This window comes from Conger conger, chromosome 18 (genome assembly GCF_963514075.1).
Source record: "Conger conger chromosome 18, fConCon1.1, whole genome shotgun sequence".
Classification (NCBI taxonomy): domain Eukaryota; kingdom Metazoa; phylum Chordata; class Actinopteri; order Anguilliformes; family Congridae; genus Conger; species Conger conger.
The window spans coordinates 12,331,329-12,359,036 of NC_083777.1; the positions used below are offsets into that span (position 1 = coordinate 12,331,329).

Here is a 27,708-nt window from a genome sequence, read left to right on the forward strand (position 1 = left end):
CTGGCAGCAGGTTTAACAGTTAGACCAGCTCCATTCTCAACAGTATTTCAATGTAGCTGGTATTTCAGCTGGTCATAGCTGGATTTTACACCAGGGATGTGACTAGTTTAGTCTGATACTCACTCGGCCAGATTGAATACGGACCATGCCTTTGCAATGCGGTTGGTATTATGTTGTATAATATGAAATTAATACAGACTATATCATGAGAGATATCATTAATAAATGTAATATTTGCACTGTTCTAAAAGTCAGTCTCACAGAAATGATCTTATTCCAGGGATAGCAGGAAATCCTGGCCAGCCTGGAGCTACAGGTAAGACTGTAATTCCTAGTCATGATGTAACGTGTGTAATTTAAAAAAAAGATTACATGCACTGTTTAATCCATTCAATATAGTGCATTTGAAGGGTGTTTAAATAAATAGCTATTGCTAGAACATTTAATAATTCATACAATGGAAGTTGTTTAAAAATTGTGTTTTCATGATAGCCGAATGTTTCATAGATAGTTGTATAATTACAAAAGGAAAGAGTTTGGGCTTATGCTGACACTGTTATGTGGATGCCAGTAAAGGACCCAAGTGCAGACCAGAAATGGAGTGCAAAAACAGGGTTTATTAGGTCCAAAGCTCAGAAGTTACAGGTGTAGGGACTACAACTTCCACATTCCCACAGGAAAATTCCGCGACGTCCACCACAAATGACGTCTAACTTGGTTCAGCCAATCCCGTAATGGCGGGAGCAATAAACGGTCCCGTATAAGAGCAAGACATGTTCTTGGGATCTCTCTTCTGCTTTTTCTGCTTCTTCTGCTTCTTCTCTTCGACGCACCCTTTTTGGCCATTCGCTTCAGCTCATCTGCTCCGAGACTCGGACAGAGGCTGAATGCTCCTCAGCGCACTACCAGGCCTACGGACACACCCAGTTACCTTGCGGTAACTTCGTGGCCTATAGCGAGTGGAAACTGGTGTACGCGGAACGCTACATCAGTTTACCCCTGCAAAGCTCACCAAAGAACAACAGCAACAAACTTTTCCACCCGGAAAAGGGACCAACGAACATCCTTCCAGCAACCGAGCGGACCAGACAACAACGCACGGCTAAGATGTCCCAGCCTGCACATCTCTCCAGGACACACATTCACAGCACCATCGCGGCTCCTACAAGGACAGCACGTCTTTTGGATCCAATGCGTATGGACTCAGTAAGAGAACAAACATTCAGGCATAGCCAGTGTTTAGTTTAGTCTTAACTGTTTTTGTGAATCTGTGTTTCCATATTTGCCGTCTTATCATTGGAATGTATTTTGTTAGCTATATATGTACGTGAATTGATTCGCCGTGTTTGCGCATATATAGAGTAAACTACGCAAGTAGTCTTCTCACAGCTAACAATAACTAACACACCCAGAACTCTAGCTTACCCAAGCTAGCTACTCCCACTTTTACCTTTCCTTTGTTCAAGCGGCGCACGCACACACACACACGCACACGCACACACACACACACACACACACACACACACACACACACACACACACACACACACACACACACACACACACACACACACACACACACATACCCAACTAAATTTCCTTACTAACTTCCCGTTAGTTTATCTGTTCTGTGTTTTACGTTTGTTTAATAAATATATTTTATTAAACCCCGGTGTCCGTTTTGGAATCACATAGACATGAGAGCCGAGTTAAAGCAGTCTTTCGAAGAACTTCCAACCTTCAGGTTATCGGTATGTTTAATCAGTAATATTGGTTATTTTAATTATTAATTAAAATACTAAATTTGTGGTTAGATATTTCTGATAATAGTAATTTTATGAGACTGATTACTTTTTGCAGTTATACTGCTATACAACGTTTAACTGGCGCCCCGGTTTCGTAGAGAGTAAAATCCCTGCGTTATTTGGCGGCCCGTGCGAGGACCCTACATAATTTGGAGTCCCATGCGAGGACCCCAACACAGGGAACGTTGAACAAAAAAAATTCTCCAAAAATCAGAACTAAAAAAACCAGCAAAAAATACCATTAACGAGGAACAAAAGTTATACAAACAGAACGGAGCAAAGGTAAGAAGAGCAAAAATTAGACAGAGTCTCTCACCAGCCTTACAGGCAGATACTGGCACGATCTGACAAAGACAACCAAACAAAGAGGAGCTTAAATACCCAGAGGAGGCAACTAAAAGGCAGAAGAAAACGAGGAACAGGGGGAACCAATCAGGACAATGAGTATGTAAATTAACTGAGGGGAGTGGCAGACAGAGGCAGGTGAGGGCGGGGTCAGGACAAGGAAAACAAGAGCACATGGTGAGGCAGACAATCACAGGCAATACTAAGACATATGTTTACCATGAAACATAAATATGAAAAATAATGAATTACAGAAATAAAGGATAATAGACAATGAAATAAACTCACAAAACAGATCATGACAGATACAGTATATAACATGGAGTTGTAATGACATAAACCACATGCTGGGATAGGCTCCAGCCCCCCTGTGACCCTGTTCAGGATAAGCGGGTAAAGATAATGGATGGATGGATTAATTTTTGAGTGGGAACACTCAAATAATAGGAGGGACCTTATCTGAGCAGGGTATTGTAGGAAGTGTAGTCCCACAGGAAACAGTTCTTCCTCATTTACATAAATGACCTTGACAGAGACATTGAAAATACTTTAGTTAAACTTGCTGATTATACAATACTGGGAGGTTTAGCTGACAGTTTGGAATCTACTAAAGTAATCCAGGAAGTTCTACTCACCTTATTCAATACCCTTGTGAGACCACACTTAGAGAATTGTGTGCAGTTATGTGTCACGTTTCAGGTCTGTCTTGCCATGTTTTATGTTTATTCATGTTATCTTAGTCACGTAGTGTCTTATCATGTATTATGTTAGTCTAGGTTCGTCATGTTGTTTAGTTATGTTTCGTTACGATTTATTTTCTTGTCATGTCTAGTTATGTTTCATACGATTATATTACCTTGTTATGTTGAGTGGTTATCGTCTTAGTTTCGCTTTGTGTTATGTTTTGATTTATGTTTATTGTTACGTTAACTGGTCGTTGTTTATGCATACACTTTTACATGTCTTTCCGCAAACCTTGCGTTCCGCCTTTTCTCTCTCTCTCTTTCTGTCATTCACTCCCTAATTGTTTCCATTTGTCTATTTACTAAAACTACTAATGCTAGATCAGGATTGGGTAGAAACTAACAAACTAATCATGTGTTCATGTTACCTTACGTTTCTCGTGCATGTCATTTACTAATTTACTCATGCTAGGGCAGGATAGGTTTATTACTAACGATTACTAATCACCTTGTTAAACTTGTCATCCATCGCACCTGTTTTCCATTTTCTTGCTACGCTCTAACTAATTGTCTACACCTGTCTACACCCGCATTTATAGCCCAGTCGCGCAACTGTTCTTCGCGAAATTGTCTGCCTCTTGAACTCCAAAGCAACTCTTGAGCATTACTATTATTGATTACACGTTACGATCCAAGCCTGTTTACCGAACATAGTTTATTGATTTCTGTTTTGTTGACCGCCGCTTGTTTTTGACCACGTCCTCGCCTACCGTCTTTGTACTTTTGCCTCGCTGATTGTTTTATGGTTTCGACTTCCGCATCGCCCTCGACTACGACTCTGCCTGCCGTCCGCCTGTACTTCAGCCCCGCTGACAGCTCTCCTGCTACCGGACCTCCCTGCACGTTTACCGACTACGAGTTTGCCTCTTCCCTCGGCACCGTGCTTTTTGTTTGTTTATCGTCTGTTTGGCTGGATCTACGTGTATGGACTTTGCTTGTTGTAACTACGCTCCTGGGATTCATCCCTGACGGGACTTTATTCCATTATTGTTTCTGAGTCGTGCATTTTGGGTCCAACCCCCACGCACCCGTCTCAGAACAATTTCGCCAACATGGACCCGGCTGACTCAACCGCCATGTTCTACGCCCTCCAGGAACAAGGCGCCATCGTCCAGCAACACTCTCTAGGAATCTCCAAACTTCGTCTGGAGATTCGAGAGCTGTGTGCCGAGATGAGGAGCCTCGCCATTGCGGTTCAGCCACACCCACTGGAAGAACCTGCCAACCCGCCTGCACCTCCACCTTCCAACCCCATGGGAATCTGGCAATTCCGGGAGCCACAACAACCCCCCCCCGGAGAGGTTCGGCAGAGAACCTGAGAGATGCAAGGCATTCCTGCTCCAGTGCGACTTTGTGTTCCGGCAGCAACCTCAGACCTACAACAGCGATGACCGCCGGATCGGCTACGTGATGGGATTACTGAAGGGGAGAGCCTTGGACTGGGCGACAGCTGTGTGGTCCGGGGGTTCATTCCCTCCCCGGTACCCGGAGTATCTGATCGCCCTTCGCCAAGGCAGGAGAACTGCGGCGGACCATTCCATTGACTTCCGCACTCTCGCGGCAGCCACCAACTGGAATGATGCGGCCCTGGCAAACCTGTTCCTGGCCAGCCTGAGTGAGGCACTCCAGGACGAGTTGGCACGTCTCGAACCCATCATTCAGTTCGACCCACTCGTCCGTGCTGCCATCCGTTTGGACAACCGTGGCAGACAACGCCGGATTGAGAGACAGGTCCCACCCACCCAGGCATACCCCAGGCGAGGGTTAAGTCCCCGACCGGAGGAGAAGCTAGCCGAAGGAATCGAACCCATGGACCTTTCCCGTGCAGGCATGAAAGTATTGCCTGAGGAACGGACACGTCGGAGAGCAACTGGTTCCTGCTTCTATTGTGGGAGGCTGGGACACACCCAAGTTCGGTGCACCCTCCGGGCCAAGAACTCTGCCTCATCTGTTGAGGTGAAAGTGCTCAACAGATATGAAGGGGCTGCCAGGAACGACCATCGCTCCACGCTTACGGCCATGTTGATGCTTCCCGACAGAGCAATCCAGGTTAACGCGTTGGTGGATTCTGGAGCTGACGCGAACCTCATTGACGAAATGATGCCCATGGAATTGGACATTCCCACCCTCCCACTACCCCACCCCGAGAATGCTCGGTCATTGGATGGAAAGACGTTCTGCCGCATGACCCACATCACCAAACCCATTCAGCTGATAATTTCTGGAAACCACCACGAGATGATTCAGTTCCGTGTCATCCGGTCCCCTAATGACCAGCTCATTTTGGGATTACCCTGGCTCCAGAGACACAACCCCACCATTGACTGGAGTTCATGCCAGATTCAAGCCTGGAGTCGTGAGTGTCACCAATCCTGCCTACGATCCGCTCCTGCACCAAACCCACCACAGGTCCCCAAGCCCTCCCTGGAGAAGGTGCCCACCCCTTACCATGACCTAGGCACGGTCTTCTCCAAGACACAGGCACAGACGCTTCCCCCTCATCGACCCTACGACTGCGCCATCGAGCTGCTACCCGGTTCCACACTCCCCTCAAGCCGTTTATACAAAGTCTCCAGACCTGAGAGGGAGGCCATGGAGAAATACATCCGGGACTGCCTAGCCAATGGACTGATTCGCCCATCCTCCTCACCTGTGGGCGCCGGATTCTTCTTCGTGCAGAAGGATGGCTCATTGCGTCCCTGTATTGACTTCAGAGAACTTAACAACATTACAATAAAAAACAAATACCCTCTGCCATTGAAGGACTCTGCCTTTCACCCTCTACACGATGCCACGATCTTCACCAAGTTAGACCTACGCAATGCCTACCACCTGGTTCGTATCCGAGAAGGTGATGAGTGGAAAACCGCCTTCAATACCTCCCTTGGACACTTTGAGTACCTGGTCATGCCATTCGGCCTCACTAACGCACCTGCTGTGTTCCAGGCGCTAGTCAATGATGTTCTTCGGGACTTACTGGGCCGACACGTATTTGTTTACCTGGACGACATTCTAATTTACTCTACCAATGCCAAGGAACATGAGATTCACGTCAGGCAAGTTCTCCAGAGACTTTTGGAGAACAAATTGTTTGGCAAGGCGGAGAAGTGTGTCTTCCACACCGACACTGTCGAGTTCCTTGGCTTCATTCTGGGGAAGGGACAGATCAGGGCGGATCCCAAAAGATTCAATCGGTCACTGACTGGCCTATGCCTTCCACCCGGAAACAACTCCAACGCTTCTTGGGATTCGCCAACTTTTACCGCAGATTCGTAAGATCATACAGCCAAGTTGTCTCCCCCCTCACCAAGCTCACATCCACTGCCATGCCATTCCGTTGGGGCCCCGAAGCAGATGGGGCATTTGTAATAATTAAGAGACTGTTCTCTACCGCCCCTATCCTGGTGCACCCCGATCCCACTCGCCAGTTTATTGTGGAGACTGATGCCTCTGACACTGGGGTGGGAGCCGTGCTGTCACAAGTCTCTGCCTCCGACAACCGGTTACACCCATGTGCCTTCTTCTCCAAGAAGCTCTCACCAGCGGAGAGAAATTATGAGGTGGGAAATCGAGAACTCCTCGCAGTCAAACTGGCACTAGAGGAGTGGAGGCATTGGCTGGAGGGATCCGAGAAGTCTTTCATCGTCTGGACCGACTATAAAAACTTGGCGTACCTCCAGTCAGCCAAAAGACTGAACTCACGCCAAGCCAGATGGGCGCTGTTCTTCGGAAGATTCAACTTCACTCTCACTTACCGCCCGGGTTCTAAGAACGTCAAGCCAGATGCCCTATCCCGACAATTCGACACCTGTCCTGAGCGTGAGGCACCTGAGAACATCCTCCCGGGTTCCTGCACTGTCGCATCCGTAACCTGGAAGATTGAGGCTGTTATCCAGAGGGCTCTACGGGAAGAACCCGATCCCAGGTCCAACCCAGGAATACGCCTCTATGTCCCATCAGCTGCTCGGACACAGGTGCTCCAATGGGCTCATTCGTCCCTCTTGTCCTGCCATCCCGGCTTTGCCCGCACCTTGGTGGTGCTTAAGCGGAAGTTCTGGTGGAGCTCCATGATCCCTGACACCAGGCGCTTCATCAAGGCATGTACCACCTGTGCCAGAAGCAAGGCCTCCCACCAAGCCCCTGCTGGTCTACTCCAACCTCTGCCTGTGCCCAGCCGACCCTGGAGCCACATCGGCGTGGACTTCGTTACCGGACTTCCCCCTTCCGAAGGTAACACCACCATCATCACTGTGGTGGACCGATTCAGTAAGGCGGCCCACTTCATCCCCCTGCCAGGGTTACCCACTGCCCAAGAGACTGCGGATGTACTTATCAAGGAAGTGTTCCGCATCCATGGAATCCCCTCAGACATTGTATCCGACCGGGGCCCACAATTCATTTCTCAAGTGTGGAAAGCTTTCTGCCTGGCCCTCGGTGCCACAGCCAGCCTCTCATCCGGCTACCACCCTCAATCCAATGGGCAAACCGAGAGGGCCAACCAGGATTTGGGAGCCGCGCTACGGTGTGTCTCTGCCCAGAATCCGGCTTCATGGAGCAAGATGCTCACCTGGGTTGAGTATGCGCACAACACCCTTCCATGCGCCGCCACCGGAAAGTCTCCGTTCGAGATCTCTCTAGGCTACCAACCTCCATTGTTTCCCGACCAAGAAGCTGAGATCGCTTTTCCCTCCCTCGCCACCCACATGAAACGATGTGCCAAGATTTGGAGGGACGCCAAGGCCGCGCTCTTACGCACGGCAGATCGTAATCGGCGCTTTGCTGATCGTCACCGCACACCAGCCCCAGCCTACAAACCAGGTGACTCCGTTTGGTTGTCCACTAAGGACATTCCCCTCCAAGCCACCTCTCACAAACTGCAACCCCGCTTCATTGGCCCCTTTAAGATCCACAGCATTATTAACCCATCTTCTGTTAAACTGTCACTCCCTGCTTCACTTAAAATTCACCCCACATTCCACGTGTCATGTATTAAACCTGTATCCTCTCACCCCCTTTGTCCCCCCGATCCCCCACCTCCTCCCCCCCGCATCATTGATAACCACCCTGCATTTACTGTGAAAAGACTTTTGAACATTCGTAAGAGGGGTCGTGGTATGCAATATCTGCTTGACTGGGAGGGCTATGGCCCTGAGGAGCGTTCCTGGGTAGCTCCCAGTCTCATCCAAGATAAAACTTTGATCAAGGACTTCCATCGTGACCACCCTGATAAATTCCAAGGACCGCCAGGAGTCGGTCGTTAAGGGGGGGGTCCTGTCACGTTTCAGGTCTGTCTTGCCATGTTTTATGTTTATTCATGTTATCTTAGTCACGTAGTGTCTTATCATGTATTATGTTAGTCTAGGTTCGTCATGTTGTTTAGTTATGTATCGTTACGATTTATTTTCTTGTCATGTCTAGTTATGTTTCGTACGATTATATTACCTTGTTATGTTGAGTGGTTATCGTCTTAGTTTCACTTTGTGTTATGTTTTGATTTATGTTTATTGTTACATTAACTGGTCGTTGTTTATGCATACACTTTTACATGTCTTTCCGCAAACCTTGCGTTCCGCCTTTTCTCTCTCTCTCTTTCTGTCATTCACTCTCTAATTGTTTCCATTTGTCTATTTACTAAAACTACTAACGCTAGATCAGGATTGGGTAGAAACTAACAAACTAATCATGTGTTCATGTTACCTTACGTTTCTCGTGCATGTCATTTACTAATTTACTAATGCTAGGGCAGGATAGGTTTATTACTAACGATTACTAATCACCTTGTTAAACTTGTCATCCATCGCACCTGTTTTCCATTTTCTTGCTACGCTCTAACTAATTGTCTACACCTATCTACACCCACATTTATAGCCCAGTCGCGCAACTGTTCTTCGCGAAATTGTCTGCCTCTTGAACTCCAAAGCAACTCTTGAGCATTACTATTATTGATTACACGTTACGATCCAAGCCTGTTTACCGACCATAGTTTATTGATTTCTGTTTTGTTGACCACCGCTTGTTTTTGACCACGTCCTCGCCTACCGTCTTTGTACTTTTGCCTCGCTGATTGTTTTATGGTTTCGACTTCCGCATCGCCCTCGACTACGACTCTGCCTGCCGTCCGCCTGTACTTCAGCCCCGCTGACAGCTCTCCTGCTACCGGACCTCCCTGCACGTTTACCGACTACGAGTTTGCCTCTTCCCTCGGCACCGTGCTTTTTGTTTGTTTATCGTCTGTTTGGCTGGATCTACGTGTATGGACTTTGCTTGTTGTGACTACGCTCCTGGGATTCATCCCAAATAAAGCCCTGACGGGACTTTATTCCATTATTGTTTCTGAGTCGTGCATTTTGGGTCCAACCCCCACGCACCTGTCTCATTATGGGGACCACACTACAAGAAAGATATAGAGGCACTGGAAAAGGTTCAAAGAAGGGCAACCAGGTTGATTCCCTGTATAAAAGATAATGAATATAATTGTAATAAGTTATAAGCAAAGACTGTTGGAATAGCTTGCTATGACATATAGTGGAGGCAGAAACACTTGGGGTTTTCAAGATCAAGCTTGATAAGGTGCTAGATACTATTTTGCTTTTAGACAAACTAAGCAGTAAGAGCAGGGGTAGGAAAAGGCGAGCATTGCTGGGCTGAATGGCCTGTCGTCATTATGTTATGTCATGTGTGATACTGAGGATGTTGTGGTCGTGTTCTCTCAGGCACCAGCTCTAACTTTGTGAGTATTCCTGGACCCCCTGGGAGCCCGGGACCGGCTGGCCCTGCTGGGTCCCCAGGACTGTCAGGTCAGAAAAGCTGTTTCTCTTCTTAAATTGATTGATTGATTTATTTATTTTATTTATCAGGGGCAGTGCACATTAATCAACATTTTTAGTTTCCACATCAATGTAAATGAGCTAATGACCTCATTTTCATCTGTCATCCCTATCCCTTTGGACTTTGGATACATGATGTCTTTTACACAACCCATTTTTTCCTGTAATTATATTCAGTAGTCCTCTGTGCTACATATTCCACACATTGATCTCACACCTCAAATGGTATATTTGATTTAATATTTGATCTCACACCCCAAATCTCACATCACTATTTGCACTGGTCTTGTACTGTCTTGTATAGTTTGCTCTGCTTTCAGGGTCACATTGTTTACATTTACTGTATACACTCAGTGAGCAATTTATTAGGTAGAGCTGTACACCAGCTTGTTAATGCAAATATTTCATCAGCCAATTATGTGGCAGTGACTAAATGCCTAAAAGTATGCAGACATGGTCAAGAGGTTCAGCTGTTGTTCAGACCAAATGTTAGAATGGGGAAGAAATGTGATCTCAGTAACTTTGATTATGGAATGATTGGTGCCAGATAGAGTGGTTTGAGTATCTCAGAAACTGCTGATCTCCTGGGATTTCCATGTACAACAGTCTGTAGAGTTTGCAGAGAATGGTGCGAAACACAAAAAACATCCATTGAGCAGCAATTCTGTGGGCAAAAACACACTGTTAATGAGAGAGGTCAGAGGAGAATGGCCAGACTGGTTGAAGCTGACACCATGCATTACAACAGTGGTATGCAGAAGAGTATCTCTGAACACAAACCTCAAAGTGGACAGGCTACCATAACAGAAGACCAATAAGTAATAAAGTAAAATATGTCTAATAAGTGCTCACTGAGTGTATAATTTGATTGACGTACTTGTTTAATGAACACAGTTTTAGTTAATGTGCACTGTGCATGTGGCAAATAACCTGAAAACCTGAAACTGGAAAAACAAAGGCAGCCATTGTCCTTCTTTGTCAGTGATGCTCTTTAGTTTTGTTCTTTAAGGACCCATTGGCCCTGCTGGACTTCCTGGTCAGATTGGTAAGTCATCTTTTATTCCCTGGATTGATGTGCATGGCCACTGGTAGACCTTAAGAATGGTTTTCATGTGTATATTTTGCAATAAATGTGTATATTTTGACATTACATTCCATGACATTATTGGCATTTGGCAGACGCTCTTATCCAGAGCGACATACAACAAAGTGCATACCCATAACCAGGGATAAGTGTGCTGAAAGACCCTAGAGGGAAGTACAATTTCAATTGCTACCCATACAACAAAGATAAGGACCAGGTCCTATCTTTTTTTTTTCTTTTTTTTTTTAACAAACAAATAAACAAACAACAAAGCAAAAGTGACCAAACTTAACTATCCAAATACTGCTTACCTAGCCAACTAAAAATACCGAAACACAAAGTAAATCACAAAGACAACAATTAAGGTTCACAGGGAGGTAGAGGGGGATGGGGAGAGGTGCTGCTTGAGGAGGTGCATCCTCAGTTCGCGCTTGAAGGTGGGGAGCGATTCTACAGTTCTGACCTCAACGGGGAGTTTGTTCCACCACCGTGGAGCCAGAACAGACAGTAGTTGTGAGCGTGAGGTGGAAGTTCGGAGAGGGGGAGGTGCCAAGTGGCCTGTGGAGGCTGAACGAAGAGGTCTGGCAGGGGTGTAGGGTCTGATGATGTTTTGTAGGTAAGCTGGGGAAGACCCCTTAACTGCTTGGAAGGCTAGCACCAATGTTTTGAATTCGATGCGAGCCGTGACAGGCAGCCAGTGGAGGGAAGTAACCAGGGGGGTGACGTGTGAGTATTTGGGAAGGTTGAAGACCAGACGAGCTGCTGCATTCTGGATAAGTTGGAGGGGTCTGATGGCGGACACTGGGAGGCCAGCCATGAGGGAATTGCAGTAGTCCAGGCGGGCCAGAACCATCGCTTGGACCAGGAGCTGGGTCGAGTAGGGGGTGAGAAAGGGGCGGATTCTCCGTATGTTGTATAGGAAGAACCTGCATGACCGGGTCACTGCCGCAATGTTCTCGGAAAGGGACAGTCTGCTGTCCATCACCACGCGGAGGTTCCTTGTACTGGTTGATGGCGTGAGTGTGGTATCCCCGAGGGAAATGGAGAGATCCAGATGGGGAGAGGTATTAGCAGGGATGAATATCATTTCAGTCTTACCTGGGTTGAGCTTTCGATGGTGGTTGTCCATCCAGCTCTTGATGTCACTCAGGCAAGCAGAGATACAGGCAGAAACCTGTGTATCAGATGGTGGGAATGAGATGAAGAGTTGAGTATCGTCCGCATAGCAGTGGTTGGATAGCCCATGTGCAGTGATAACAGGGCCATGGGAACGAGTGTAAAGAGAAAAAAGAAGCGGGCCTAGGACTGAGCCCTGGGGAACTCCTGTGGCAAGGGGCCGAGGTGTCGATACCGTACCAGCCCAGGCAACCTGGAAGGAGCGACCAGAGAGGTAGGACTCAATCCAGTCCAGGGCTGTGCCACAGATGCCCATTGCTGACAGGGCAGACAGGAGGATGGAGTGATCCACAATGTTGAAGGCAGCAGAGAGATCTAGAAGAATGAGGACAGAGGAGAGGGAGGCTGCTCGTGCGGCATGGAGCGACTCACTGACGGAGAGGAGCACGGTCTCTGTCGAGTGGCCCGATCTGAAGCCAGACTGATGGGGGTCTAGTAGGTTGTTGTTAGAAAAGAAAGAAAAAGTTGAGTAGAAGCAGCTCGTTCTATGGTTTTAGAAAGAAAAGGAAGAAGAGATACCGGGCGGTAGTTCTGGATGGGATCCAGAGTAGGCTTTTTTAGCAGTGGAGTGATGTGGGCCCTCTTGGAGGATGCTGGAAAACAGCCGGAAGACAGGGAGGAGTTGACAAGGGAGGTGACAAATGGGAGAATGTCAGGTGTGATAGTCTGGAGAAGAGAAGAGGGGATAGGGTCAAGTGCACAGGTTGTAGGGCGAGGGCGGTGGGAGAGCAGGAGTTGAGAAACATCAGAGTCTGTAAGGGGGGAGAAAGTGGAAAAGGAAGGGATGGGCCTAGAGGGGGGGGAAAAGCTCAGTAAGGGGGGCGGTGGTTGGAAAGGATCTGTGGATGACTGTGACCTTCTCATCGAAAAAATCAGCAAAGTCACCAGCAGCGAAGGAGGACTGAGGTACAGGAGGCGGTGCATTGAGGAGACACACACAAACACACCTGTACAGCTGTTCACCTGGCCCCCAGCTCAAACACACCTGTACAGCTGTTCACCTGGCCCCCAGCTCAAACACACCTGTACAGCTGTTCACCTGGCCCCCAGCTCAAACATACCTGTACAGCTGTTCACCTGGCCTCCAGCTCAAAGACACCTGCCCAGCTGTTCACCTGGCCCTCAGCTCAAACACACCTGTACAGCTGTTCACCTGGGCCCAGCACAAACACACCTGTACAGCTGTTCACCTGGGCCCAGCTCAAACACACCTGTACGGCTGTTCACCTGGCCCCAGCTCAAACACACCTGTACAGCTGTTCACCTGGCCCCCAGCTCAAACACACCTGTACAGCTGTTTACCTGGGCCCAGCTCAAACACACCTGTACAGCTGTTCACTTGGGCTCAGCTCAAACACACCTGTACAGCTGTTCACCTGGCCCCCAGCTCAAACACACCTGTACAGCTGTTCACCTGGCCCCAGCTAAAACACATCTGTACAGCTGTTCACCTGGGCTCAGCTCAAACACACCTGTACAGCTGTTCACCTGGGCCCAGCTCAAACACACCTGTACAGCTGTTCACCTGGCCCCCAGCTAAAACACATCTGTACAGCTGTTCACCTGGGCCCAGCTCAAACAGACCTGTACAGCTGTTCACCTGTGCCCAGCTCACACACCTGTACATCTTCCAGCTCCCAGTTCCAACCACATTAACATTGAGGAGAAGAACTCACCAAAACTGCAGTCATATTCTCTTCAAACTGTGGGTGAATATCAAAAACCAAAAAATAAGACAGCCTCAACGGCTCAGACAGCCATATATTAAAGTTAGAACCAACAGGACTCTGTCAATCATGATGAATACTTGTTCCTTCTTCAGGTAAAGATTTAAAAAAAAAAAAATTTACAGATGAAATATGTGAGTGTATGGATATGTATATGTGGTGGTGTGGCAGGTTTTATGTCACATTAACAAAGGCTTTTGCACAACCCCTGTTAGGCCCTGTCAGAGACATTGTGCAATTGTATTGCCGTGCATTAAATGTAGGATTTTGCAGTAAAAGCCCAGAAGTATAGCACAGGTCTTGTACATTCTTTATATTATGAAGCAAGTTACTTGTTTTAAATTATTTCCAAAAGTATCCATCTAGGCTAAGCTTACTCTACATAAGCTTACTCTACGTACACGAGATGTAAATGTCTGTACTACATATATAGGTCTACACTTTAATCTGTGAATTTACCCCGTTGCCTAGTAACTCAGATATCAGCAATTTACGGTCTCCGAGGGCCAAGAACTGCTGGTTTTCCACCATCCCTTTACCTGAGTGTCAGGTGCGAAGAGAGTCTGGACAATCAGTAGCACTAAATACTTGGGAGAACAGAAAACCAGGGCTGGAGTTGGATTAGAGGGCCGGACCTGGCTGAAATGCAGCACTTAGCCTTACTCTTGCTGTTTGAATTCAATTAAGTGAGTATTTGCCCAATTGGTGTTTCTGATAATGTGTGTTTTCTTCACAAACACAAACATTTTATCACAGGAGATCCGGGTGATAAAGGTTATCGAGGTTCTGCAGGTGTATATCCGGTGCTAAGTCTTCAGCCCTAGTCAAGGTCAATGCTACATAATAGCAAAGTTGGTCTTCAGTCACAGTGTTTGGTCCATGCTACATAATAGCAAAGTTAAATGGAGGAGAAGACTGTGGTGGGTGATTGTGACTGAAGTCTGTGGTCCCGTCTTGTTTAGGAGACCCAGGATCACCTGGAGAGAAAGGGGCTCTAATTGTTTCCATTTGTCTATTTACTAAAACTACTAACGCTAGATCAGGATTGGGTAGAAACTAACAAACTAATCATGTGTTCATGTTACCTTACGTTTCTCGTGCATGTCATTTACTAATTTACTAATGCTAGGGCAGGATAGGTTTATTACTAACGATTACTAATCACCTTGTTAAACTTGTCATCCATCGCACCTGTTTTCCATTTTCTTGCTACGCTCTAACTAATTGTCTACACCTGTCTACACCCGCATTTATAGCCCAGTCGCGCAACTGTTCTTCGCGAAATTGTCTGCCTCTTGAACTCCAAAGCAACTCTTGAGCAGTACTATTATTGATTACACGTTACGATCCAAGCCTGTTTACCGACCATAGTTTATTGATTTCTGTTTTGTTGACCACCGCTTGTTTTTGACCACGTCCTCGCCTACCGTCTTTGTACTTTTGCCTCGCTGATTGTTTTATGGTTTCGACTTCCGCATCGCCCTCGACTACGACTCTGCCTGCCGTCCGCCTGTACTTCAGCCCCGCTGACAGCTCTCCTGCTACCGGACCTCCCTGCACGTTTACCGACTACGAGTTTGCCTCTTCCCTCGGCACCGTGCTTTTTGTTTGTTTATCGTCTGTTTGGCTGGATCTACGTGTATGGACTTTGCTTGTTGTGACTACGCTCCTGGGATTCATCCCAAATAAAGCCCTGACGGGACTTTATTCCATTATTGTTTCTGAGTCGTGCATTTTGGGTCCAACCCCCACGCACCTGTCTCATTATGGGGACCACACTACAAGAAAGATATAGAGGCACTGGAAAAGGTTCAAAGAAGGGCAACCAGGTTGATTCCCTGTATAAAAGATAATGAATATAATTGTAATAAGTTATAAGCAAAGACTGTTGGAATAGCTTGCTATGACATATAGTGGAGGCAGAAACACTTGGGGTTTTCAAGATCAAGCTTGATAAGGTGCTAGATACTATTTTGCTTTTAGACAAACTAAGCAGTAAGAGCAGGGGTAGGAAAAGGCGAGCATTGCTGGGCTGAATGGCCTGTCGTCATTATGTTATGTCATGTGTGATACTGAGGATGTTGTGGTCGTGTTCTCTCAGGCACCAGCTCTAACTTTGTGAGTATTCCTGGACCCCCTGGGAGCCCGGGACCGGCTGGCCCTGCTGGGTCCCCAGGACTGTCAGGTCAGAAAAGCTGTTTCTCTTCTTAAATTGATTGATTGATTTATTTATTTTATTTATCAGGGGCAGTGCACATTAATCAACATTTTTAGTTTCCACATCAATGTAAATGAGCTAATGACCTCATTTTCATCTGTCATCCCTATCCCTTTGGACTTTGGATACATGATGTCTTTTACACAACCCATTTTTTCCTGTAATTATATTCAGTAGTCCTCTGTGCTACATATTCCACACATTGATCTCACACCTCAAATGGTATATTTGATTTAATATTTGATCTCACACCCCAAATCTCACATCACTATTTGCACTGGTCTTGTACTGTCTTGTATAGTTTGCTCTGCTTTCAGGGTCACATTGTTTACATTTACTGTATACACTCAGTGAGCAATTTATTAGGTAGAGCTGTACACCAGCTTGTTAATGCAAATATTTCATCAGCCAATTATGTGGCAGTGACTAAATGCCTAAAAGTATGCAGACATGGTCAAGAGGTTCAGCTGTTGTTCAGACCAAATGTTAGAATGGGGAAGAAATGTGATCTCAGTAACTTTGATTATGGAATGATTGGTGCCAGATAGAGTGGTTTGAGTATCTCAGAAACTGCTGATCTCCTGGGATTTCCATGTACAACAGTCTGTAGAGTTTGCAGAGAATGGTGCGAAACACAAAAAACATCCATTGAGCAGCAATTCTGTGGGCAAAAACACACTGTTAATGAGAGAGGTCAGAGGAGAATGGCCAGACTGGTTGAAGCTGACACCATGCATTACAACAGTGGTATGCAGAAGAGTATCTCTGAACACAAACCTCAAAGTGGACAGGCTACCATAACAGAAGACCAATAAGTATTAAAGTAAAATATGTCTAATAAGTGCTCACTGAGTGTATAATTTGATTGACGTACTTGTTTAATGAACACAGTTTTAGTTAATGTGCACTGTGCATGTGGCAAATAACCTGAAACTGGAAAAACAAAGGCAGCCATTGTCCTTCTTTGTCAGTGATGCTCTTTAGTTTTGTTCTTTAAGGACCCATTGGCCCTGCTGGACTTCCTGGTCAGATTGGTAAGTCATCTTTTATTCCCTGGATTGATGTGCATGGCCACTGGTAGACCTTAAGAATGGTTTTCATGTGTATATTTTGCAATAAATGTGTATATTTTGACATTACATTCCATGACATTATTGGCATTTGGCAGACGCTCTTATCCAGAGCGACATACAACAAAGTGCATACCCATAACCAGGGATAAGTGTGCTGAAAGACCCTAGAGGGAAGTACAATTTCAATTGCTACCCGTACAACAAAGATAAGGACCAGGTCCTATCTTTTTTTTTTTCTTTTTTTTTTTAACAAACAAATAAACAAACAAACAACAAAGCAAAAGTGCTGGTTTTCCACCATCCCTTTACCTGAGTGTCAGGTGCGAAGAGAGTCTGGACAATCAGTAGCACTAAATACTTGGGAGAACAGAAAACCAGGGCTGGAGTTGGATTAGAGGGCCGGACCTGGCTGAAATGCAGCACTTAGCCTTACTCTTGCTGTTTGAATTCAATTAAGTGAGTATTTGCCCAATTGGTGTTTCTGATAATGTGTGTTTTCTTCACAAACACAAACATTTTATCACAGGAGATCCGGGTGATAAAGGTTATCGAGGTTCTGCAGGTGTATATCCGGTGCTAAGTCTTCAGCCCTAGTCAAGGTCAATGCTACATAATAGCAAAGTTGGTCTTCAGTCACAGTGTTTGGTCCATGCTACATAATAGCAAAGTTAAATGGAGGAGAAGACTGTGGTGGGTGATTGTGACTGAAGTCTGTGGTCCCGTCTTGTTTAGGAGACCCAGGATCACCTGGAGAGAAAGGGGACAAAGGAAATGCAGGCGAGTAGCAGAGAGAAAGGAATGGCATGCTAAAATACAGAGTCACAAGCTTTTCAGAGATAAAAGATCAAATAAGTCTGCTGGGATTTCACTCAGAGAGATGAGTGTGACATTATTTTAACGCAGACAAGATTCTGTGGTCAGTTCAAATGACTGACACACCCATCATGTGCAAACTAGGAATTGGCTTCCTGATGTTTGCTGTTATCACTGTGTGACAAGTTCCTGTACAGTTCCTGATGTATTAATGCATATATTTCTGTTTAATATTTATTGTTATACCAGCTGAGTTGACTGCTTCTGGATGAGACTAACTGCAGACTTACCATGGTTTTGATGTATGCTATCTCAAGGTGACCAAGGACAGATCGGACCGCCTGGAATTTGCGGTCCAGCTGGACCTCAAGGCGATGTTGGCCCTCCAGGTAAAATTCTGTTTAGCTTAAATACAGGTGCGCATCCCTGCTGAAAAAAACAGCTCAATCAAGGTTTTGTGAAAGCTGGCAGCTGGTTCAATAGTTAGACCAGCTCCATTCTCAACAGTATTTCAATGTAGCTGGTATTTCAGCTGGTCATAGCTGGATTTTACACCAGGGATGTGACTAGTTTAGTCTGATACTCACTCAGCCAGAATATGGACCATGCCTTTGCAATGCGATTGGGTTGTGTTGTATAATATGAAATTAATACAGACTGTAGAAGCGTGTAATTATTATTTCAAGCAGACATAAGGCATATGAGCATTGCTACAATATGAAATACACTGAGACCAGATATCATGAATAAATGTAATATTTGCACTGTTCTAAAAGTCAGTCTCACAGAAATGATCTTATTCCAGGGATAGCAGGAAATCCTGGCCAGCCTGGAGCTAAAGGTAAGACTGTAATTCCTAGTCATGATGTACCGTGTGTAATTTAAAAAAAGATTACGTGCAATGTTTAATCCTTTCAATATAGTGCATTTGAAGGGTGTTTAAATAAATAGCTATTGCTAGAACATTTAATAATTCATACAATGGTAGTTGTTTAAAAATTGTATTTTCATGATAGCCAAATGTTCCATAGATAGTTGTATAATTACAAAAGAAAAGAGTTTGGGCTTATGCTGATACAGTATATAACATGGAGTTGGAATGACATAAACCACTTGCTGGGATAGGCTCCAGCCCCCCTGTGACCCTGTTCAGGATAAGCGGATAAAGATAATGGATGGATGGATGAATTTTTGAGTGGGAACACAAAGAATAATAGGAGGGACCTTATCTGAGCAGGGTATTGTGGGAAGTGTAGTCCCACAGGGAACAGTTCTTCCTTATTTACATAAATGACCTTGACAGAGACATTGAAAGTACTTTAGTTCAACTTGCAGATGATACAATACTGGGAGGTTTAGCTAACAGTTTGGAATCTACTAAAGTAATCCAGGAAGTTCTACTCACCTTATTCAATACCCTTGTGAGACCACACTGAGAGTATTGTGTGCAGTTATGGGGACCACAATACAATAAAGATATAGAGGCACTGGAAAAGGTTCAAAGAAGGGCAACCAGATTGATTCCCTGTATAAAAGATAATGAATATAATTGTAATAAGTTATAAGCAAAGACTGTTGGAATAGCTTGCTATGACATGTAGTGGAGGCAGAAACACTTGGGGTTTTCAAGATCAAGCTTGATAAGGTGCTAGATACTATTTTGCTTTTAGACAAACTAAGCAGTAAGAGCAGGGGTAGGAAAAGGCGAGCATTGCTGGGCTGAATGGCCTGTCGTCATTATGTTATGTTATGTGTGATACCGAGGATGTTGTGGTCGTGTTCTCTCAGGCACCGGCTCTAACTCTGTGAGTATTCCTGGACCCCCTGGGAGCCCAGGACCGGCTGGCCCTGCTGGGTCCCCAGGACTGTCAGGTCAGAAAAAGCTGTTTTTCTTTTCTTAAGTTGATTGATTGATTTATTTTATTTATCAGAGACAGTGCACATTAATCAACATTTTCATTGACAGTTTCCACATCAATGTAAATGAGCTAATGACCTCATTTTCATGTGTCATCCCTATCCCTTTGGACTTTGGATACATGATGTCTTTTACACAACCCATTTTTTCTTGTAATTATATTCAGTAGACCTCTGTGCTACATATTCCACATATTGATCTCACACCTCAAATGGTATATTTGATTTAATATTTGATCTCACTCCCCAAATCCCACATCACTATTTGCACTGGTCTTGTACTGTCTTGTATAGTCACATTACATTTACTGTATACACTCAGTGAGCAATTTATTAGGTAGAGCTGTACACCAGCTTGTCAATGCAAACATTTCATCAGCCAATTACTAAATGCCTAAAAGTATGCAGACATGGTCAAGAGGTTCAGCTGCGGTTTCAGACCAAATATTAGAATAGGGAAGAAATGTGATCTAAGTAACTTTGATTATGGAATGATTGTTGGTGCCAGATATAGTGGTTTGAGTATCTCAGAAACTGCTGATCTCCTGGGATTTCCATGTACAACAGTCTGTAGAGTTTGCAGAGAATGGTGCGAAACACCAAAAACATCCATTGAGCAGCAGTTCTGTGGGCAAAAACACACTGTTAATGAGAGAGGTCAGAGGAGAATGGCCAGACTGGTTGAAGCTGACACCATGCATTACAACAGTGGTATGCAGAAGAGTATCTCTGAACACAAACCTCAACGTGGACAGGCTACCATAACAGAAGACCAATAAGTAAAATATGTCTAATAAATAAGTGCTCACTGAGTGTATAATTTGATTGACGTACTTGTTTAATGAACAGTTTTAGTTCATTCATACTTATGTTTATTGTACGTTGCTGTAGAATTTTCAGATTAAGCACTTCAATTCCATCTGCTGCTACTTTGTACTGTGCATGTGGCAAATAACCTGGAAACCTGAAACTGGAAAAACAAAGGCAGCCATTGTCCTTCCTTGTCAGTGATGCTCTTTATTTTGTTCTTTAAGGACCCATTGGCCCTGCTGGACTTCCTGGTCAGATTGGTAAGTCATCTTTTATTCCCTGGATTGATGTGCATGGCCACTTGTAGACCTTGAGGATAACAGATATCGGCAATGTCTAAAATGTGTGATAATCGCAACTGTCACCTGAACAGTTCAAAGTAATCCAACTGAATTTAATGTGCGTGTGTCGCTTGTGAAGATCGGCAATCATTGTCTGTGCTTAATTAATGCCAATTTCTTTAATCAGCTTATGTGATTTAGTTCGTGCAAATGGGATAATTGTTTGAGAAGTGGCTTGACAAAGAAGATGACTGACTGAAGTACCATGCGATATAACAAGGGGAAACAAAATGGTGGCCCCAAGTGCTTTATTACTTTAACCCTTTAGTCCTGCTTTGAGTGGAGAAGTGCTTTGCCCTCATCTTTTCTGCCCCCCACCCCATTGTTTTCTCAGCAGAACAACCAGGTCAACCAGGACAGCCAGGGCAAGCGGGGCCCCCCGGACCCCCTGGACCCCCGGGGCCTGCAGGTACCCCCACCAAAACTATCCTTCCTCATCCTACTGATATCACCAGCAGGAGTCCTCAACCCTGCTGCTGAAAAACCACGGTCCTGTGTGGTCTCTTCATGAGACTGCAACTTCATTAGAGCAGATGAACTAACTGCTTCTCCAGGGCTCCCCTACACCTACAGAATTAGCAGCGCTTCTGCCAAAAGTCTGTTAAGAAGTTCATAGCGTCATCATTTGAGTGTTGTCGTCCTCCCCAGGAGAGCCCAGGTCAGGTGCATGTGGTCCCCAGGGTCCCCCCGGCCCCCCAGGTCCTCCAGGAGGGCCAGGTAAGTCCATTTCATTAAAAAACACATTCACAGGGCCAGAGATATCTGCTGGCATCAACCAACCATGGGCCACACAATTCAGGCTTCAAACATTTATTTTATTTATTTTTTTTAAGACATTTTAATAGTGCAGTATTCACACGGTGTGAATAGCTTTTTTGTTGCTGTTGTTCTTGCACTGGTTCCCTGGCCCGTGCTTACCAACTCGACCTACCCCTCCCTCCCCTCCCATTGGTCCATGATCAGTTCCTCCAGTTCATTCTTGTTTACGACCACCAAAGTCATAGAACTTGCTCCACACAAGGCTGCTCAGTCGTACCTTAAGCACTTGTAGAAGCCCAAAACTTGTAGAAGGCCAGAGTGTAAACAAATGAGAAACTTTGTAGTGAACAAATGTTTGTAAATATCACCTGCAGTGATATCACACACCTTTTGCTGATGTTTCTTTATCCTAGGTGTGGGATTACCGGGCCCTAGGGGAGAAATAGGAGAGCCTGGAAAACATGTAGGCACAGCTGGTAGGAAAGAGACCAAAGGGCTAAACTCTTTACCTATTTACCTCTGAGAACTGTTCCTTCAGGAACATCATAGTATCATCAGTCCAGGTGGCTGCAGGCTGACAGTATATTCTGTTTTTTCTTCATAAACCCATTACTCTGGATACTCTGGACCTGCTGGACCTCCAGGCTTCTCTGGGTCTCCAGGCTCCCCCGGCTCTTCTGGGGCACCTGGGCAGAAAGGATCGCAGGGTAGGCTCCTCTCCAGACCCAAAAACGCTGTTCTCCATGCTTGCACGCTCAGCATAATCTCCCTTCCGCCTTATCTTATTGTCAGTGGTGTTGTAAGGATACACTATTCATTTCAGGAGCAATCATACTGTTTCTCCATTACTTTTGCAGGTAACCAAGGAGCAAGGGGATATCAAGGTAAACCCCATTCCCGTGGCACAGACCTGCATAAATGCTGTACTTTCACAAATGTTCACCAATTTGCTTACATTTCCCAATGTGATTAGGGGTCGATAGTTAAAAGTGACATGACAGACATTTATTTTTTTGGCTCTGACAGTAAGATCTACACCTCCCTGAAAGGTGAACAGACCTCAGTGTTGATGCTTGTTTATAAGCAGCAGGTGAATGAGGCTTCTAATTACATGAGACAGAGATATTGTGCATCTCTACACACCTTTTCTGAACCAAATATTTTGGCAGGTCAAGTGCTCAGAGGTCAGAGGTCACTGTGTATATTTTTCCTCATTGTTCAGGGGAAGCAGGCCCACCTGGTGCTCCAGGGATTCCAGGCAGAACCTACGAAGGTGAGTCAGACTTGCTCAGCTGTCTAGTTTGTCAAAAACTGCAACTAGTAAGTCGAAAGCCTTGCATTATAAATCGTCAATGAGCATACTGTATATGATTGGGTAGGCAAGGAGAAAATAATAATAATTGCTTATCTGTGTACATAAGAAAATATATGATGGTGTAATGTTATTTATTCCACACTTCTCCAGGGGCACCTGGGCCTCCGGGACCAGTCGGTCCGATGGGAGCGAGGGGCCCTGTTGGCCCGCAGGGAACTAAAGGTATGCAAAGCGCTCTAACCATACCTTACATACCCTTATCTATTCCTGTCAGTGTGTCTGTGGTTTAGAAATGGACTATAGCAAGGTTCTACTGGATAGTTTGTCAAAACGAACTCTGGGTCTCTCTGCTGTAAAATCTAGCTATGCCAGCTTGATTAGCTTGAAAATTGAACTGGTCATGAAGTTGGTCTAGCTGGGTATGAGCTGGTCAACTAGCTAGTGCTGGTAGCCTGTCTGTTTCAGAACAGAGCTTGAACTGGTCAAACCATATCAAGCTAGGAGCTGGTCTGAACTGGTCAACCAGCTACCAGCTATATCAAAACCTAGCTTGTGCTGTTTTTTTTTCAGCAGGGATATGCAAGGGATAGTTGGACAGGAGGCTGAGCCTAACTCTGGATATCCACTGGAGGTTCCAGGCCTGCAGCCCTCAGTTATGGCTGGGCCTGTTGTGGTGTTAGTGTTGTCTCTCTCTGAGTTGTTACTGTTGTGCGTTCCCAGGCGATGCTGGAGTACCAGGTGCTCCTGGGATACTTGGGTCTTCAAGAGGAGGGGGAAAGCAACAACAACAAAACAAAACTCAAACCATTTTCCTTTCTTCAGTTGATTCGGTCATCCACCTGTGTCCTCCATTTACTTAAAATTTTACGTGTCATTTTTCAAACATGGCTTTTCATCATTTCTCAAAAATGCCTGAGAAGGTGCAATATCATAATAAATAAAAAATATAAATATGATATGAAACCAGAAATCCTCTAGCACTGCAAACCTTGTAATTGTCTGAAAAACAAGTCAGTTATGGGTGTGCATATATGAATGTTCTTCTGAGATCAGCTGTTGGAAATAATTTTTCACTTTTCAACATGTTATTGTAGTGCCTTGCAACCACCTTTGGTATAAATATTCTTGTTTTTAGTATTTTTTATATGGCAAAAGACTCTATGGAAAGATGTGTTTGGTCAGAGGGGATGAGGGGGTGGTGGAATGCAGTGTCACAGAGGAGATGTCCCTTGCAGGTGATACAATCAGGTCATCTCTGATCGGCCCCCCCGGGACCCCAGGTTTAAGTGGTCTTTCCAAGATATTATAAGACTTTACAATATATGTGCAAATACACACATTTTTTCTGCTTTCAGATATTGCAGTGTTATTTGAAATGCATGACTGTTAAATACTTTATAAATTATATTTAAAAAAATACTTTCAAGTCTGTATTTTCAAGTATATTTCATTGCTGTGCAAGATATCATGAACATTCATACAAGTTATCCCCAGTTTAATGCTGTGTAAATGAACACATGAATGAACACACTTCTCTCTGTAACATTAATGTGATCATGTGTGTATCAGGCTCAGGTTACATCAGTGGAGCCCCTGGACCCCCAGGCCCTCCTGGTGCCCCTGGCTCCATGTCTGTCAATGACATCATTCTGCTTCTACAGAGTGAGTATTGTGTGTGTGTGTGTGTGTGTGTATGTATATGTGTGAGGGGTTGTTGGGTGTTGGGGCAGTGACATATGAATATTATATTCTCTGTATTACATGTAGAACTGGTTGGGTGACATTATGTATATACTGTATACTGCTCTGAGGGGGTCTCAGGCCTGGGTTCTTCGTAAAGCTGCTTTGTGACAATTTGTGTTGTAAAAAGCGCTATACAAATGCATTTAATAGAAATTGAATGTATATCACAGTACACAGATGAGAAGGCCTGCTATATTAATGCACACTTGGGTGAGGTCATGTTTGGAGAATTGTGGGAGTTCCTGGATTAAGGTTTTCTCTTTGGTGTTTTTTCTCCAGGGGACGAAGTGCGTCGGTATGTGACGGGCCCCCCAGGCCCGCCTGGCCCTCCAGGAAGTGGTTGCGGTTATGTCTGTTATGACACCAAGGAGCTGGCCGAGCGTATCCTAAGGCTTATGAACGGTAGGTGCAGTGGTCTGCTATCAGCAAACTACAACATAAATAAGGTTTGACAAAAGATGTTCTTGACATGGAAGATTATTTCATTTGATTTCAACCGGTATAATCAATATAAAGAGAGTGTGATACCCTCTACACATACCCTCTAAAACTCTTGATTACTTGAAAAAATTTTTTTATCTGTATGCTTGCTTCTCTTTCTAACAGTTATTATGAAGGACTATGTGTTGGGATTTCCTTGTGCAGTAAACATATTTGAATGCAAGGGAGTTCCAGATGGCTTCTGTTCTTAAAAGAGATTAAAAAATGGCCGATGTTGCCCTCATGGTCGGTCTTAAATTCAGCATTGCCTGGGCTTGCACCCTCTCCTCAGAACATGGGATGCTGAACATACAAGGACCTCCAGGGGCTCCCGGATCTCCTGGATCTCCTGGATCTCCTGGCCTGCCTGGCTCCTGCGGTGACATCACTACCCTGCTTCAAAGTACAAGTCAGCATTATACCATATTTGTGTCTGCACGTCACCTGCATTTACCTTGTTGCATCTCCATTTTCATTCTGGGATATGCTGAATGCCAGGCATCTAATTTTTTATTAGATCCATGAATCCGAGCGATTAATGTTTCCACATAGAGACCAGGACAGTGAGTGTGGTGGCCTCCACCTTTGTGCAAGCATCTATGTCCATGCCATCCTAAAGTCTTCTCTGCTTCTTTCAAGGGCCCGAGTTTCATGGGTTAAGGGGCCCGCCGGGGCCCCAGGGGCCCCAGGGGTACACTGGCCCTCCAGGACCCCCAGGCACAGCGGGATCATCCACAGGCACCTGGAGTTACAGCCTGGAGGACATCTGGCATTACCTGCAGAGTGAGTCAGCAGTTTCCCACATCATTACCATGGCTGTTCCACGGCCATTTTCACTTAAAAGATATCGCAGCTGCCTCTTTATCTGTGAAGCAAGATACCGCCACTTCTGAGCCAGGCTCTGACTGGGTCTTCAGCAGCTTTGTTAAACTCAGATGTTCGTCTTACTTTCTTCCTTCATTTGTTTATTTTTGTATTTGTGTTAGCATTGCATAGGTTAGCATACCCACCCACAAATGCACAAATTCTCTCAAAAGACAAAAGCAGTGTTGTGTGTGTAATGTATTTGAAGGTTGTAGTAGTAGTGGAAAGTGTCTTGATAATGATGTCATGTTCACCTGTTCCACTCCTGACTGAAACCAGCAGTTTACCTCACTATTACTGACCTGCTGTGTCTGGTCAGAGCTTTGAAAATATTTTTAATAAAAAAAAAAAAAAACATACCCTCTCAAACTCTTGATTACTTGAAAAATGTGTTTTTTTATCTGTATGCTTGCTTCTCTTTCGAACAGTTATTATGAAGGACTATGTGTTGGGATTTCCTTGAGCAGTAAACATATTTGAATGCAAGGGAGTCACAGTTCCAGATGGTTTCTGTTCTTAAAAAAGATTAAAAAATGGCCGATGTTGCCCTCATGGTCGGTCTTAAATTCAGCATTGCCTGGGCTTGCACCCTCTCCTCAGAACACGGGATGCCGAACATACAAGGACCTCCAGGGGCCCCCGGATCTCCTGGATCTCCTGGCCTGCCTGGCTCCTGCGGTGACATCACTACCCTGCTTCAAAGTACGAGTCAGCATTATACCTTATCTGTATCTGCACGTCACCTGCATTTACCTTGTTGCATCTCCATTTTCATTCTGGGATATGCTGAATGCCAGGCATCTAATTTTTTATTAGATCCATGAATCCGAGCGATTAATGTTTCCACATAGAGACCAGGACAGTGAGTGTGGTGGCCTCCACCTTTGTGCAAGCATCTATGTCCATGCCATCCTAAAGTCTTCTCTGCTTCTTTCTCAAGGGCCCGAGTTTCATGGGTCGAGGGGCCCGCCGGGGCCCCAGGGGCCCCAGGGGTACACTGGCCCTCCAGGACCCCCAGGCACAGCGGGATCATCCACAGGCACCTCAAGTTACAGCCTGGAGGACATCCGGCAGTACCTGCAGAGTGAGTCAGCCGTTTCCCACATCATTACCATGGCTGTTCCACGGCCATTTTCACTTTAAAGATATTGCAGCTGCCTCTTTATCTGTGAAGCAAGATACCGCCACTTCTGAGCCAGGCTCTGACTGGGTCTTCAGCAGCTTTGTTAAACTCAGATGTTCATCTTACTTTCTTCCTTCATTTGTTTATTTTTGTATTTGTGTTAGCATTGCATAGGTTAGCATACCCACCCACAAATGCACAAATTCTCTCAAAAGACAAAAGCAGTGTTGTGTGTGTAATGTATTTGAAGGTTGTAGTAGTAGTGGAAAGTGTCTTGATAATGATGTCATGTTCACCTGTTCCACTCCTGACTGAAACCAGCAGTTTACCTCACTATTACTGACCTGCTGTGTCTGGTCAGAGCTTTGAAAATATTTTTAATTAAAAAAAAAAAAACATACCCTCTCAAACTCTTGATTACTTGAAAAATGTGTTTTTTTATCTGTATGCTTGCTTCTCTTTCGAACAGTTATTATGAAGGACTATGTGTTGGGATTTCCTTGAGCAGTAAACATATTTGAATGCAAGGGAGTCACAGTTCCAGA

General features: G+C 45.1%; 1 protein-coding gene across 1 annotated transcript in view; it reads left to right on the top strand.

The window, feature by feature from the left end:
- The window catches only part of LOC133118602 (collagen alpha-1(XVII) chain-like), a 61,551-nt gene that overhangs the window by 27,465 nt on the left and 6,378 nt on the right, over window positions 1-27,708 (top strand). Inside the window, exons 17-39 of the mRNA XM_061228711.1 lie at window positions 281-316; window positions 9,607-9,690; window positions 10,730-10,765; window positions 15,809-15,892; window positions 16,924-16,959; window positions 17,731-17,775; window positions 18,129-18,200; window positions 18,617-18,652; window positions 19,600-19,683; window positions 20,763-20,798; window positions 21,214-21,288; window positions 21,528-21,596; window positions 22,052-22,114; window positions 22,283-22,345; window positions 22,496-22,522; window positions 22,861-22,911; window positions 23,104-23,175; window positions 24,523-24,615; window positions 24,976-25,098; window positions 25,469-25,579; window positions 25,816-25,959; window positions 26,641-26,742; window positions 26,981-27,124. Coding sequence (XP_061084695.1) covers window positions 281-316; window positions 9,607-9,690; window positions 10,730-10,765; window positions 15,809-15,892; window positions 16,924-16,959; window positions 17,731-17,775; window positions 18,129-18,200; window positions 18,617-18,652; window positions 19,600-19,683; window positions 20,763-20,798; window positions 21,214-21,288; window positions 21,528-21,596; window positions 22,052-22,114; window positions 22,283-22,345; window positions 22,496-22,522; window positions 22,861-22,911; window positions 23,104-23,175; window positions 24,523-24,615; window positions 24,976-25,098; window positions 25,469-25,579; window positions 25,816-25,959; window positions 26,641-26,742; window positions 26,981-27,124 — 1,686 coding nt within the window. The remainder of the gene's footprint in view (window positions 1-280; window positions 317-9,606; window positions 9,691-10,729; window positions 10,766-15,808; window positions 15,893-16,923; window positions 16,960-17,730; window positions 17,776-18,128; window positions 18,201-18,616; window positions 18,653-19,599; window positions 19,684-20,762; window positions 20,799-21,213; window positions 21,289-21,527; window positions 21,597-22,051; window positions 22,115-22,282; window positions 22,346-22,495; window positions 22,523-22,860; window positions 22,912-23,103; window positions 23,176-24,522; window positions 24,616-24,975; window positions 25,099-25,468; window positions 25,580-25,815; window positions 25,960-26,640; window positions 26,743-26,980; window positions 27,125-27,708) is intronic.